This window comes from Polypterus senegalus, chromosome 14 (genome assembly GCF_016835505.1).
Source record: "Polypterus senegalus isolate Bchr_013 chromosome 14, ASM1683550v1, whole genome shotgun sequence".
In the NCBI taxonomy this organism is placed as follows: Eukaryota; Metazoa; Chordata; class Cladistia; order Polypteriformes; family Polypteridae; genus Polypterus; species Polypterus senegalus.
Genome location: NC_053167.1, coordinates 92,600,331 through 92,613,901, shown reverse-complemented (window position 1 = coordinate 92,613,901; position 13,571 = coordinate 92,600,331). Strand labels below are relative to the sequence as shown.

Here is a 13,571-nt window from a genome sequence, read left to right as displayed (position 1 = left end):
CCAGTGTTTCTAAAATCGGATCTGGCCTTTCACAGTTCTTAGTCCAATAATTAGATTAGAAATGTTTGACTGGATATGCTAATAAATAACTGTTAATTCTTAATGTCCAAAATGGCATTTGTCACAAATCAAGGAGAAAGACACATGTAATCTCTGTTGTTTTTCCTAACTCAGATACTGTCACACCTTTCAACCTACCAGCTGTCACTATGACAATTTCTTATACTCTGGAAGTGGCCAATGCCCGTTTTGCAGGCTTTTCTAAGCTGCTCTTCAGATGGAAAGGAAGCATCTACAAACTGCTGTACAAAGAGTTCCTTGTCTTTGCCACCCTCTACACTGCTCTCAGCCTTGTGTACAGGTAAGAGTGCCAACTTGTTGTTTTATATATATATACTGTATATATATATACATATATATATATATATATATATATATATATATATATATATATATATATAATATTATATTTATGGACCTGCTAACTGGAAGTGTATAACAGTAATACATGAAACAGGAGGCACATGTACACACCTAAACAGCATTTCAGAGCTGGCACATGTGCAGTGTTTGCATATGTCTGCTTGAATAACCCTTGGAGTGAGTCTGTACTTCCCTATCATAGTCTAAACCCTGCCTGGCAGCTCTAAACTAAACTGTCCCGTGTAACGTTGTGTATAATATGTGCCATGACACTAAGTGACAGCTCAGACTTGATGACACATTACTGCCAAGAGAAGCACTGGATAAAGAAAACAGGTAAAGCAATGTATACAAATATGTACATATAGTATATATGTCTTTATTTATAACTATATCTCTCTATTATAAAAGAACATCTTGAGACAAGACTATTGCCAAGAGATTTTCTCAAGTCCCGCCCTCCTCTCACCCATTTTTCAACCACACCCTCGGTCCTCTCACCGCTCATTTGTGTGAATGCTTTTGTCAGACACAGTTCCTGCGCTCTCAACTCTTATAAATTTTTACATTTTCCTCACTTTAAGTTCACAATAAAAAAAGACTTATTATGTCAAAATCTTAATGAAGAATTTCATCCTGAAGTGTTATCAACAGAAGAAATGAGTACACGGGCAGTCCTAGCACCTAGACACGATGAAGTCAAATGAATTTATGCAAAAATTGTCGATTGGTTACACAGCAAATTAGTTAAATGCATATAAATTGACTATGCTGTCGAACAATTCTGACATGTAACATTTTAACAGGCGACAAGAAAGGTAATGTAGTACATCTTCCACGGATAACATTAGACACCAAAGGAGACCTTGATATGCCATTCGTATTAAAATGTTTACAGTTTCCCGTTAGAATAGCTTTTGCTATGACAATTAAATCACAGGGATAAACATTCGAAAAAGTCGGTTTATTTATTAGAGAGAAAGAAACGATATTCACTCACGGGCAGTTACACATTGCTTTGTCATGATGTAAGTCCAAACACAGAATCAAAATTCAATGTTAATTCAAAAAATTGTTTTTACTGAAGTTATACAGTAAAAGTGTAAGTTTGAAAAGCATTTGTGTGTTAATGTCGAAGCCAAACAGAACGAAAACATATAACGCAAAGAATACCTCTAACACAACATGAAACATAATCTTCCTTCAAATTATTACATTTTACTATTTTTTACTATGGTTAATTACTCACTGTAATGTAAAATAGTTCTATTATGCATATGTAACAATTTCCATAAAGATAGCAATCTCTTTAAATTGTACATTTGCTTTCTATGTTTTATGTACACACACGTCAGTAAACATGAACAGGACTCTGCTGCTGCACAACTCCTATTTTGAGTTTATTGTTTTGTAGTAAATAATAACCATCAGATTATTTTTGCATCAGATTATTTTTGAAGATTACATTCTAGCCATATAGTGGTCTAAGGCTACTAAAAGTACTGTGAGAAAATCCAGATGAACTATTTAGTTAATCCAGAAAAACGAATATCCCATTGCTTTGGTAACGTTCTGTCCCAGATTCCCACGTCTAACATTGTTAAGTAATTAACATGACATTTACAACAGGAACAACAGACACACAAATCAAGGGTTTGTGAGTGATCCCTGCAATGGACTTATGGCCGTCAAGGCCTGGTTCCGGCCTTGTGCCGGACTGTGCCAGTAGAGGCCCTCTCCCCTGTGACCCTGGACTGGATTAAGCAGCTTTTAAAATGGATGCATTATTGCTGTCCTAAAAGCCTTACCTTGAATCCTTTTTCTTTATTTCTCCTTTACCTGTGCAGGCTCCAGTTGACAGCAGACCAGCGGCAGCTATTTGAAGAAGTGGCCTTGTATGTCAACAGATATACAGATCTCATCCCGCTCTCCTTTGTTTTGGGTAAGCTTACGATCCAGAATGTGAAGGTAGGGAGCTCGCCACAACGCACATCTCTGGCAATAGAAGACACAAAGAATTTGTCATTGAATTTATTTGCAAAAAAATGTCTTTAGAGTATGAGTGCTAAAATGCCAATACAATGACTTGTGGATTTTCTAGTTCCATACACAAGGAAGCATCTTTCTGCCCTTTATAAATAAATCCTGTTCCATAGGTTTCTATGTGAGCCTTGTGGTGAACCGCTGGTGGAATCAGTACACGAGCATTCCTCTTCCAGACCAGCTCATGATGGTGGTCTCAGCTAACGTCCATGGAGTAGATGAGCGGGGAAGGATCCTACGGCGCACCTTGATGCGCTACGCCAACTTATCCTCAGTGCTCATCCTTCGGTCAGTCAGCACGCGAGTCCGCAAACGTTTCCCCACCATGGAACATATCGTTGAAGCAGGTAATGTTCAATAAGTTTGATATAATGTCCTAAATACAGCTATGTTTGTTATAGATTCTATAAAGCAAAGTTAATGTTCCCAATATAACAATTATTAAAAAAATATCAACCAACCATTTTACACAGGGTGACACTGCAAATCATTTTCTTCCACTTGAAAAGAACATACAAAACTGCAGGTTTCTCAAAGAGGGTCTGAAAATGTCATTGTTTCATACACAGGCTTTATGACCCGCGATGAATTGAAGAAATTTGACAGCCTTTACTCGGACTTTAACAAGTACTGGATTCCTCTGGCCTGGTTCACTAATCTGGCCGCCCAGGCAAGGAGAGAAGGGCGCGTGAGGGACGACGTGGCCCTGCGACTGCTCATGGACGTGAGTCACCATCCCCAACCTGTCCAGTCCAGGCTTCCTGTACTACTCACACACTCACTAACTCACACACACACATACACTGCATATTTTACCAACCTATGTTTAATATGCATATTAAACAAGTCATTTGTATTCTCAAATAATGTATTATTTTTTTATTTATTTTGTACAAGGAACTTAATAACTACCGGGCCAAATGCTCCATGCTATTTCATTACGACTGGATCAGCATTCCCCTTGTCTACACCCAGGTAAGTGAACTGATTACGGCACACACCGCTGTCAGATCAGTCAGAGAACAGTCATCAAGTATACATGCAGATCACAAAAAAGTACAGGATTAGCAACAGCAAGCAATGTAAGGTGGGAGACATGCAGTGGATACACAGTAGCTGCTCCCTCTTGCCGTGGAAATCCTGCTTCATTACAAATGAGTGTCCTTTCCATGTGCAGCTTACACGTCTTCCCATACTTTTACTCTGTTAACTTTTCTTCCAGAAGACATGATGTCAGGCTGAACAGATCTGCATGCTGCGCTATAGCTGACGCTCAAAGAGAACTGTCCACCAGATCATGCAGAGCATCATGATTCCAAGAAACACTTTGTCACTTTCTTACCTGCAGGTTGTCACAATTGCTGTGTATTCCTTTTTTGCGGTCTGTCTGATTGGACGACAGTTCCTGGATACTACAAAAGATTACAAAGACCATAAGTTGGACCTTTACGTTCCAGTCTTCACACTCCTGCAGTTTTTCTTTTACGCAGGGTGGCTTAAGGTGAGTCTCTTTGAGGAATTTTAAAAAAGGGACCATTAGTGTCATACATAAACACTTGCCACTATGTGTATATTCAGACAAAAGAAAAAAATACTATTTTCTTCTGAAACTACGGAAAAATTAATATATGAACATATTTAACGTAAATACTGATGAATTAAAACAGGCCGTACCATACTACCTGTATGTAACAGTGAAGTCTTCAAATGTTTCAATGCTAGCCTGCGTAGGACGATGCCAGTGCCTCCTTATCCACTGAAGTCCACAACCTAAAGGAATACGTCTTACAGCCCAGGATTACAGCTGGCTCATGTTCTCAGATCCCATAGAACTCTCTCCATTCCCCAAACATGGGTTATCATGAACCCAGTGATGTGTTTGCTCCAGAATCCTTGCAGTCATGTGGAAAAGAAAGCATATTCCATGAAAATTTTACTTTTTTAACATATGTAAACATATCAAGATTTGATCTTCATTTAAACAGCATTTTTAGATGAAGATGATGTAATTAAAAGATGCAAATTTGACAATTTATTCAATTAAAAATGAACAGAAATGCCATTGCTTTCTCTGGAAAAATAAGCACACCCTTAGATCTAATTGGCACACTCCTCCACGCAGAATACTTTCAGTCCTGTAATGTTTTAGGAGTGTCTAGTTGGAGGTTTGCCTCACGCAGTTCATTTGAAATCCCAACACTGCATCTCGATGGGATTCAGATCAAGGCCTTGACTTAGCCATTCCAAACCGTCACTTCCTTTCTTTTCAGCCATTCCTTAGTGGATGTGCTTGTATGTTTAGCTTCATGGTTATGTTGCAAGGTCCAGCTGAGCTTCAGTCTTCTGACAGATGGTCTCACTTTATCCTCAAGCACCCTCTGATACAATGAAGGACTCACAATGGATTCTGTGATGGTGAGTTGCCCAGGCCCTGATGCACCAAAGCAGCCCCAAACCTTAACATATTCAACGCCATGCTTTATAGTTGGTTATCAGATTCTTCTGGTCAAATGTCGCCTTTGGTTTTCGCCAAAAATATCTTCAGGCATTGCGGCCAGATAACTCAGTCTCTGCCTTGTCTGTCCAGAACACTCTGTTCCTAAAGTCCTGTTCTTTGCCAGGTGTTATTGGACAAACTTTACTCTTGTCTGGATGTTCTTGCTGGACACCAAAGGTTTTCTCATGGCACACCTCCCGTGCAGATCTAATTTGTGCAGCCTGTCTTCATGGTAGACTTTTAACTTTGATAGCAATGGTTGCAAGGACTACCTGGAGGTCCTGTTCTGAAATTCCTCAGTTCTTTGGGGACTTCTTGCACCACCTTGCTCTTTCAACATTCTGCTCTGGATGGCCTAGCCTGGTAAACTCGGAAGTTGTTAGAACAACAAGATGATCTTCCTGACATTGAAATGATTGATTTCCAATTGTTTGGAGATCTTTTAAAATCTCGTACCAGGTTCATCTGCATCTATAACATTGTTTTCTGACAGCCTCAGAGAGCCCCCAGTCTGGCCAACAAAGAGCAAAGCACACTAAATATTTAAGGTTTAAGCTCGACAAGTTTAGACAATATGCCCACTAATGTTCTAATCATTTACACCGGATTCTAATTTTAAATTTGGGATAATTTATATAATTTATGTTTAAATTGGACAAAATGTAAATGTCACATGATTTTATCACATTTCTCTACAGATACAGTTCAAATGATCAAAGTCTGAGATGTTCCCATATGTTGAAAAAGAAAAAACATTTCATGGAGTATACTCACTGTTTGCATGGCTGTATATCACTCATCTCCTATCCATCCCAGAATTTACCTCCTGTTTGTTTGGGTGATGCTAACTGCCCACATCTTTCAAAACATAAAGATATAAGCAGGCTAATTATAACTCGGAATTTGGATATTTCTTCCTCTTTGTGATTCGTCTGGTCACAATTAGATTTAAACTGTGATACGATTGGTTAACTGCATATACTGTAGTTCAACACACTCAAATAATTATTTATTTATACAGCCAACATCAACATCTAACAAGAATGGATAAAACCAAACAGTATCATACAAGTCCTTGAAGAAATCTACCAATACTCGTTACATTACCAACATGTCAAGCGTTGCCATAGATGGCTATTCTAACAGAAACATTTTTTTTTATCTTTATTCTGGATGAAAACATTTTTTCCCTCAGCTATCACTACAAATTACATGGGGTAACATAAGAATAAACTGCTCAAAAAAATTAAAGGAACACTTTGAAAAAACATCAGATCTCAATGGGAAAAAAAAATCATGCTGGATATCTATACTGATATGGATTGGGTAATGTGTTCGGAACGAAAGGATGCCACATTGTTTGATGGAAATGAAAATTATCAACCTACAGTCAGCTGAATTTAAAGACACCCCAAAAATCAAATTGAAAAAATGATGCGGCATGCTAGTCCATTTTGTCAAAATTTCATCGCAGCAACTTACAATCGTAATAGTTTGTATGGCCCCCACATGCTTGTGTGCATGCCTGACAACGTCGGATGGTGTCCCGGGGATCTCCTCCCAGATCTGGACCAGGGCATCACTGAGCTGCTGGACAGTCTGAGGTGCAACCTGGCAGAGGTGGAGGGACCGAAACATAATGCCACAGAGGTGTTGTATTGGATTTAGGTCTGGCGAGCGTGGGGGCCAGTCAATGGTATCAATTCCTTTATCTTCCAGGAATTGCCTGCATACTCTCGCCACATGAAGCCAGGCATTGTCGTGTACCAGAAGGAACCCAGGACCCACTGCATCAGCATAGGGTCTCACAATGGGTCCAAGGATTTCATCCCAATACCTAATGGCAGTCAAGGTGCCGTTGTCTAGCCTGTAGAGGTCTGTGCGTCTCTCCATGGATATGCTTTCCCAGACCATCACTGACCTACCACCAAACCAGTCATGATGAATGATGTTACAGGCAGCATAACATTCTCCACGGCTTCTCCAGACCCTTTCATGTCTGTCACATGTGCTCAGGGTGAACTTCCTCTCATCTGTGAAAAGCACAGGGTGCCAGTGGTGGACCTGCCAATTCTGGTATTGTATGGCAAATGTCAATCAAGCTCCACGGTGCCAGGCAGTGAGCACAGGGCCCACCAGAGGATGTCGGACCCTCAGGCCGCCCTCATGAAGTCTGTTTCTGATTGTTTGTTCAGAGACATTCACACCAGTGGCCTGCTGGAGGTCATTTTGTAGGGCTCTGGCAGTGCTCAACCTTTTCCTCCTTGCCCAAAGGAGCAGATACTGGTCCTGCTGATGGGTTAAGGACCTTCCACAAACCTGTCCAGCTCTCCTAGAGTAACTGCCTGTCTCCCAAAATCTCCTCCATACCCTTGAGACTGTGATGGGAGACACAGCAAACCTTCTGGCAATGGTACTGATTGATGTGCCATCCTGGAGAAGTTGGACTACCTGTGCAACCTCTGTAGGGTCCAGGTATCGCCTCATGCTACCAGTAGTGACACTGACCGTAGCCAAATACAAAACTAGTGAAAAATAGTCAGAAAAGATGAGGAGGGAAAAATGTTGGGAAACATTCCTGTTTTGGGGGTCGCCTCATTGTTGCACCTCTAATGCACCTGTTGTTAATTTTATTAACACCAAAGCAGCAGAAACTGATTAACAGCCCCCATCTACAGTACTACTTAGCTGACCAGATCAATATCCTAGAAGTTTCCTTTAATTTTTTTGAGCAGTCTATATATACAGTGGAATGTCGGGTCACAACCATAATTTGTTCCAAAACTCTGGTCGCAACCCTATTTGGTCGTGACCCGAAGTAATTTCCCCCATAGGATTGTATGTAAATACAATTAATCTGTTCCAGACCGTACGAACTGTATGTATATATTTTTTAAAAGATTTTTAAGCACAAAAAAAATTTATTATACCATAGAAAGCACAGTGTAATAGTAGACTAAATGTAAAAACATTGAATAACACTGAGAAAATCTTGAACAACAGAGAAAACTAATACTGCAAGAGTTCACGCTACAGCCTTACAAACCGCTCGCTGTGAACACTTTTTTTAAATGAGCTTTAAGCACAGGCAAAAAAATGAACATTTGAAAAATCCGTAATTTACACAAAAACTAACCATAAACAACCAAGAAAACTAACCTTGCATGAGTCAAGTTCTGGCATAAAGGAAGTGAGGAGGAACTGGGTGGAGAGGAGATTACAGTTTTGAGGTAAAGTTCCTCTGCGCGATGCACGTCTGACCGAGAACAAGGGTTAGATCGAACATGTGCGTAAATCACCGACGTGTACAAACCAGAAGGGAAAACGAAATACTGTAGAGCACAAAGAGTTCACAGCCAATACACAGGGAGGGACTGAACACGTGCGGAAATCATCGGACCATACGAACCGGAAGGGAATCTGGCTTGTTCGTCACCCGAGTGGTCATGAACACGTACAAAAGTTTGGCGAACTTTATGTTCGTAACCCGATTTGTACGTGGTGCGAGACATTCATGACCTGAGGTTCCACTGTGTATATATATATATATATATATTTTTTTTTATATATTTAGGTAGGTTATTCATTTAAGCTGCACACAATAAGGCCTGAGTGGTACCATGCCATTTATCCTTCAGCCATCTTTGTAAATCAGGAATATTAAATATGTTTCTTTTCATTTTTCAATGAAAGGTGGCAGAACAAATCATTAATCCATTTGGTGAGGATGATGATGATTTTGAAACAAACAAACTGATTGATCGAAACATTCAGGCAAGTAAATGTATTGCAATTGATTGATTCTTAAAAGTGCTGTCAAATGTAATGTGGTAGTCATCTAATGTAGAAAGCATTCTGAACAATACTTTAAGAAAGAGTAAAATGTCAACTGTATTAAATGCACAGATTGAAAATATTGTTCAAATAATGCAAAGGATGGAAAAATGATCTTGGTCTCTAGAAAACAGTAATTGGAATTTGATAAAAGTGTTTCCCCCCCAAATGAAAAATTTAGTGGAAGGCTGCTACGGTTGTTACAAAATTATATAAATAATAAAAATCCGTAACCATTTTCTAGCATTTCAAAATTCATGCACACCCAGATGGCTGTCTGTTCTCTCTATCGGTCTGCAAGAATTTTTTGTCTCAACTCATAGAGGTGGGTGTGTGTTTGTGTGTGTGTGATAGTTGACAACCACTGGGCATTCAGCCAGAAGTACAATGCAAGAAAAAATGGAATAATGAAAGTCAGTCTGTCCAATGTCATGTGCACGTCATCCTACAATAGAACTAAAAAAATACATTTATAGAGCACCAGTGCAGGCAGCGCATCAAAAATAGGTATTTCAAAATGGCCTTTCAAAGTCCTGAACTTAATCCTGTTGAAATGATCTAATATGAGCTATTTATTCTAGAAATATAAAGGAACACCAAAACATACTGTAAAGAGGAACGGCCCAAAAGTATATCCTACTTACCAAGACGATGCTTTGCTGCAGAACTCTTCAGCTGCTTTCCTTTACCACCACTTAAATTTCTCCCTTTACCCAGAGATTGCTAGATATAGCTGTGGAATTTAACAAACTGCTTGGTGCTTGCTTTAAATTTTAACAGTGAAAAGTAACAGATCACAGATTTAGAGTCAAGAACTCACTGCAGTTGCAGTTAAGAGTGAGCATTGGGCAATATACTGGTTTATGTATAGTACATGAAATTCTTCAAGAATGAATTTTGATAAAATCATTTCACTTGTATGTTAAAAACTAATGAAAATCTTGAAAAAATGAAGGGGAACTTAAAAGTCTGTCTGATGCATTCAGAATTCATTTTGGAATATGTCCTACTACATACAAAGTCGGTTAACCTTTCTCACAAAGTGGGCTAAGCTAGTAGACAGCTTTATTCCGTTTCTCCGACTCCAAGAAGCACACAAAACTGCACTCATTCACCATCTTGATCCATCGTTCTGGGGCACAATGTAACAGCATTAAACCCGAAACACATACCAAGACCAGATCAGCAAAAGATCATGCCAAGCAGATAGTACACTGCAACTGACAAAGCATGTATATTTGTGTAAATTATGTATTACTGAGCTTACAAGGAACACATCTTCACTACTACAAAATGGTTAGTGTTTTACAATACTATAGACATATAGTATTGCATAAGACAACTAACAATAAAAAAATTTATACAATATAAAATACTTCAGCTCTTTCATGGTGTATGTAGACCTTTGCCAAAAGGAGGGATTGACAGTAGTAATCAACTGCAAACAGTGGCAAAAACCTAGTTATGTTTTAGACTCTTTGCTAGAGGGAAAGTTAGATTCATTGGCTTGACCAAGATTCCCTGTACTTGTGCGAGTAGCAAACAATGGCAAATATGGCATAGACATCTGGCGAGAGATCGGAGAGCTCATAAAGCAAAAAATACTCATTGACGCCATTTTGCATATTACTGCTGAATTAGACTGCAACTTGTCAGACTCTGATTTTGATACAAGTGATTGAAAATAAACGTGTTGCTGATCAGTTTGTGTAGCCAATGCGCCTATGCCAGTGTTCACCTGGGAGGACAGCCACTTACAATGACACGAGGTACAAACCAGATTGTGATGTACTGTGGCCAACGCTGCCTGTCCCCCACCACACGAAAACAGCCTGGCAGCCAGCCTGCAATGCACACCTGGCAACCAAAGCATGCAGCAACAGACATTTTACGTTAATTTCTGTGTGAAACCATTGCTTTGTGTAAGAATATATTGCTTAACATCACAAATAACTGCCCTGAAATAAAAGTACAATTTCCCCAGAGCATTAAGTGATTTGTATGGTTATCCCAAATAAAAAAAAAAAAAAATTACACCCGGACTAAATTAATGGGCAACTCTGATTTATATTCTAGGTTTCTCTACTGGCTGTAGATGACATGCACCAAAACCTGCCACCTGCAGAGAAAGACAAATACTGGAATGAAACTACTGCTCAGCCACCTTACACACTGGCAACTGCATCAGAGACCCTAAAACCCTCATTTCTGGGCTCTACCTTTGATATGAGGTTAAGACCATTTATTAATCTACATATGAATCCAACTTTTACAAAACTGTTGATCAGACATTTAATAGACCCATGAGGTTAAAAGCACACTGTCTCAACAGTGGAAACATGCTATTTATACAGGTAAAGTGTACATGTCAGAGATTTCTGCCATACTGGTGCACCATCCTGGGTTGGTAATCACATCCACAAGTTTAAGATTGACCAAGCAGTTTAGAAAATGTATAGGAAGGTTTTGTCCTATAAAAAGTAATGAAGATAAATTAAAGATTAATAGAAAGCTGCAGGATCAAGGTACAAGAACTGCAGGAGGGATGAAAAGAACACAGTGGAATGACCAGGGAACAAGAACGTTTTTCTCAAATTGTACAGTATATTAATTTTTTACTTCCCTTTATGAAATGCCACTTGGTAGGTTGACTGAAAGAATATAAACTAGGCCATTTAAAAAGCAACACTTTAATGAAAACTTCCAGTTGTATTATACTGGCATGATACAGCCTGGAGTTTAAAATTAAGTTCTGAAAACTTAACCAGTGTTTTTAATTTACAGAATGACTGATGATTCAAACCAGCAACAGACTATGGATGCTATTCCCAATACCCCAAGTCTGCGCACTCCAATGTTGGGTCGTTTCTTAACTGCTGCTTCTCCAGCAATTAGCCTGAAGAACTTTGGCCGCCCTAAAGGGGGATTACACATGTTACGGCTGCGTGGAGACAGTGTTAACTCAAACCCCTGGCAATCTGAAGAGCAATCTCGCTCAAATTGCATCAATGAGGAGGACAGTGAAGGAGAGGAGAGAGAATCCAGTCAGCAGTCTACTCCAGTGAATCGTCCATGCAAGCCTCGGCGCCTTGAGGCTTCTGAGCAACAGAAAAAGAGGGAGGAAGCCCAAATCACCATCACCATTGAACCCTCTACTGAAAATGAGACAACAGATGCTTAACCCAGTCAACTTACGATTTCCAACTGCTAAATCACAAAGATGAGAATTCTCAATTAAACGGTTTAGCATTTAGTTTATAAAATTAAGATGAAGACACATTTAGTATAGTGTGGAAACTACTTACCAGTTTTTTGGGCTACAATTTAATATTGCTAATACTCCAGAAAAAGGTTCTGCCTCAAATTCTGTAACTATTATCTGTTTGGGGGGAGAGAAACCGATTTTGAATGTTTTTGTATTCAATAGACTCAAGTGTAATTGAGAATAAACAGTACATATTTGCCCTCTGTTCTCTCTTTAAGAATCTTATTCTCAGCATTCATACATGTATTTATATACTCAGCAAAAAGAAACGTCCCTTTTTCAGGACTGTGTATTTCAACAATAATGTTTTAAAAATCCAAATAACTTTACAGATCTTCATTGTAAAGGGTTTAAACAATGTTTTCCATGCATGTTCAATTAATCATAATCAATTAATTAACATGCACCTGTGGAATGGTCGTTAAGACCTTAACAGCTTACAGAAAGTAGGCATTTAAGGTCACAGTTCTAAAACGCAGGACACTAAAGAGACTTGTCTACCGACTGTGAAAAACACCCAAAGAAAGATGCCCAGGGTCCCTGCTCATCTGCGTGAACGTGCATTAGGCATGCTGCAGGGAGGCATGAGGACTGCTGATGTGGCTAGGGCAATAAATTGCCATGTCCGCACTGTGAGACGCCTAAGACAGCGCTACAGGGAGACAGGAAGGACAGCTGATCATCCTCGCAGTGGAAGAGCCGGATCTCAATCCCATTGAGCACGTCTGGGACCTGTTGGATCGCAGGGTGAGGGCTAGGCCATTCCCCAGAAATGTCCAGGAACTTGCAGGTGCCTTGGTGGAAGAGTGGGGTAACATCTCACAGCAAGAACTGACAAATCTGGTCCAGTCCATGAGGAGGAGATGCACTGCAGTACTTCAAGCAGCTGGTGGCCACACCAGATACTGACTGGTACTTTTGATTTTGAGCCTCCCTTCATTCAGGGACACATTGTGAAACATTTTAGTTTATGTCTTATGGTGTTGACTCTTTTAGTGTTCATACAAATATTTAAACATTAAGTTTACTGAAAGTAAAAACAGTTGGAAGTCGGAGGACATTTCTTTTTTGCTGAGTATATAATTTTTTTTTTTTAAAACAGTTGCTACAGCACTACTAGCAACATTATTCAAAATGCATCATGCACACCTCCTTCCAAGTTTAGTGCCAACAAATCTTTTCAAAAGAAAGCTTTCAGAACTACTGTGTGATAGTCCCAGGATAGATTAAGACCCAGTCCAGGCCTGTCTAATACTTTCTGTCCAGTGCACAAGCTCCACCTTACTTCTCCTCTAAGCCGGGATTAATTAAACAAGTTGGAGAATGTTGCATACATTTCCAATAAATTATATTTTGAATGGTAAATTATTTTGAATTTAATGGTGAATTTTAAGTTAGTCTTCTGGTATCCAACCACCCAAGAAATACAATATGTAAGAACAAATGGACAAGAAAATTTAAAATGAGATTTTTAAATAAAAGGAAAATAAGCATTCATTAAAAATCAAC

General features: G+C 39.2%; 1 protein-coding gene across 1 annotated transcript; it reads left to right on the top strand.

Annotated features, from left to right (window-relative positions):
* The first annotated feature begins 209 nt into the window (after nucleotides 1–209).
* best4 (bestrophin 4) lies at nucleotides 210–12,310 on the top strand. Its single transcript, XM_039735393.1, has 9 exons — nucleotides 210–361; nucleotides 2,271–2,365; nucleotides 2,580–2,813; nucleotides 3,036–3,190; nucleotides 3,364–3,441; nucleotides 3,815–3,967; nucleotides 8,657–8,737; nucleotides 10,874–11,028; nucleotides 11,582–12,310. The coding sequence occupies exons 1-9, from the start codon at nucleotides 210–212 to the stop codon at nucleotides 11,976–11,978; spliced, it is 1,500 nt and encodes a 499-aa protein (XP_039591327.1). The 3' UTR covers nucleotides 11,979–12,310.
* Nucleotides 12,311–13,571: the final 1,261 nt, after the last annotated feature.

Bases quoted from the DNA above. Each gene is read 5' to 3' on its own strand.
- best4 (XM_039735393.1), top strand. From the start codon at position 210: ATGACAATTTCTTATACTCTGGAAGTGGCCAATGCCCGTTTTGCAGGC. The intron at 3,191-3,363 runs GTGAGTCACCAT...ATTTTGTACAAG, and splicing joins CCCTGCGACTGCTCATGGAC to GAACTTAATAACTACCGGGC. The intron at 11,029-11,581 runs GTTAAGACCATT...TTTAATTTACAG, and splicing joins GGCTCTACCTTTGATATGAG to AATGACTGATGATTCAAACC.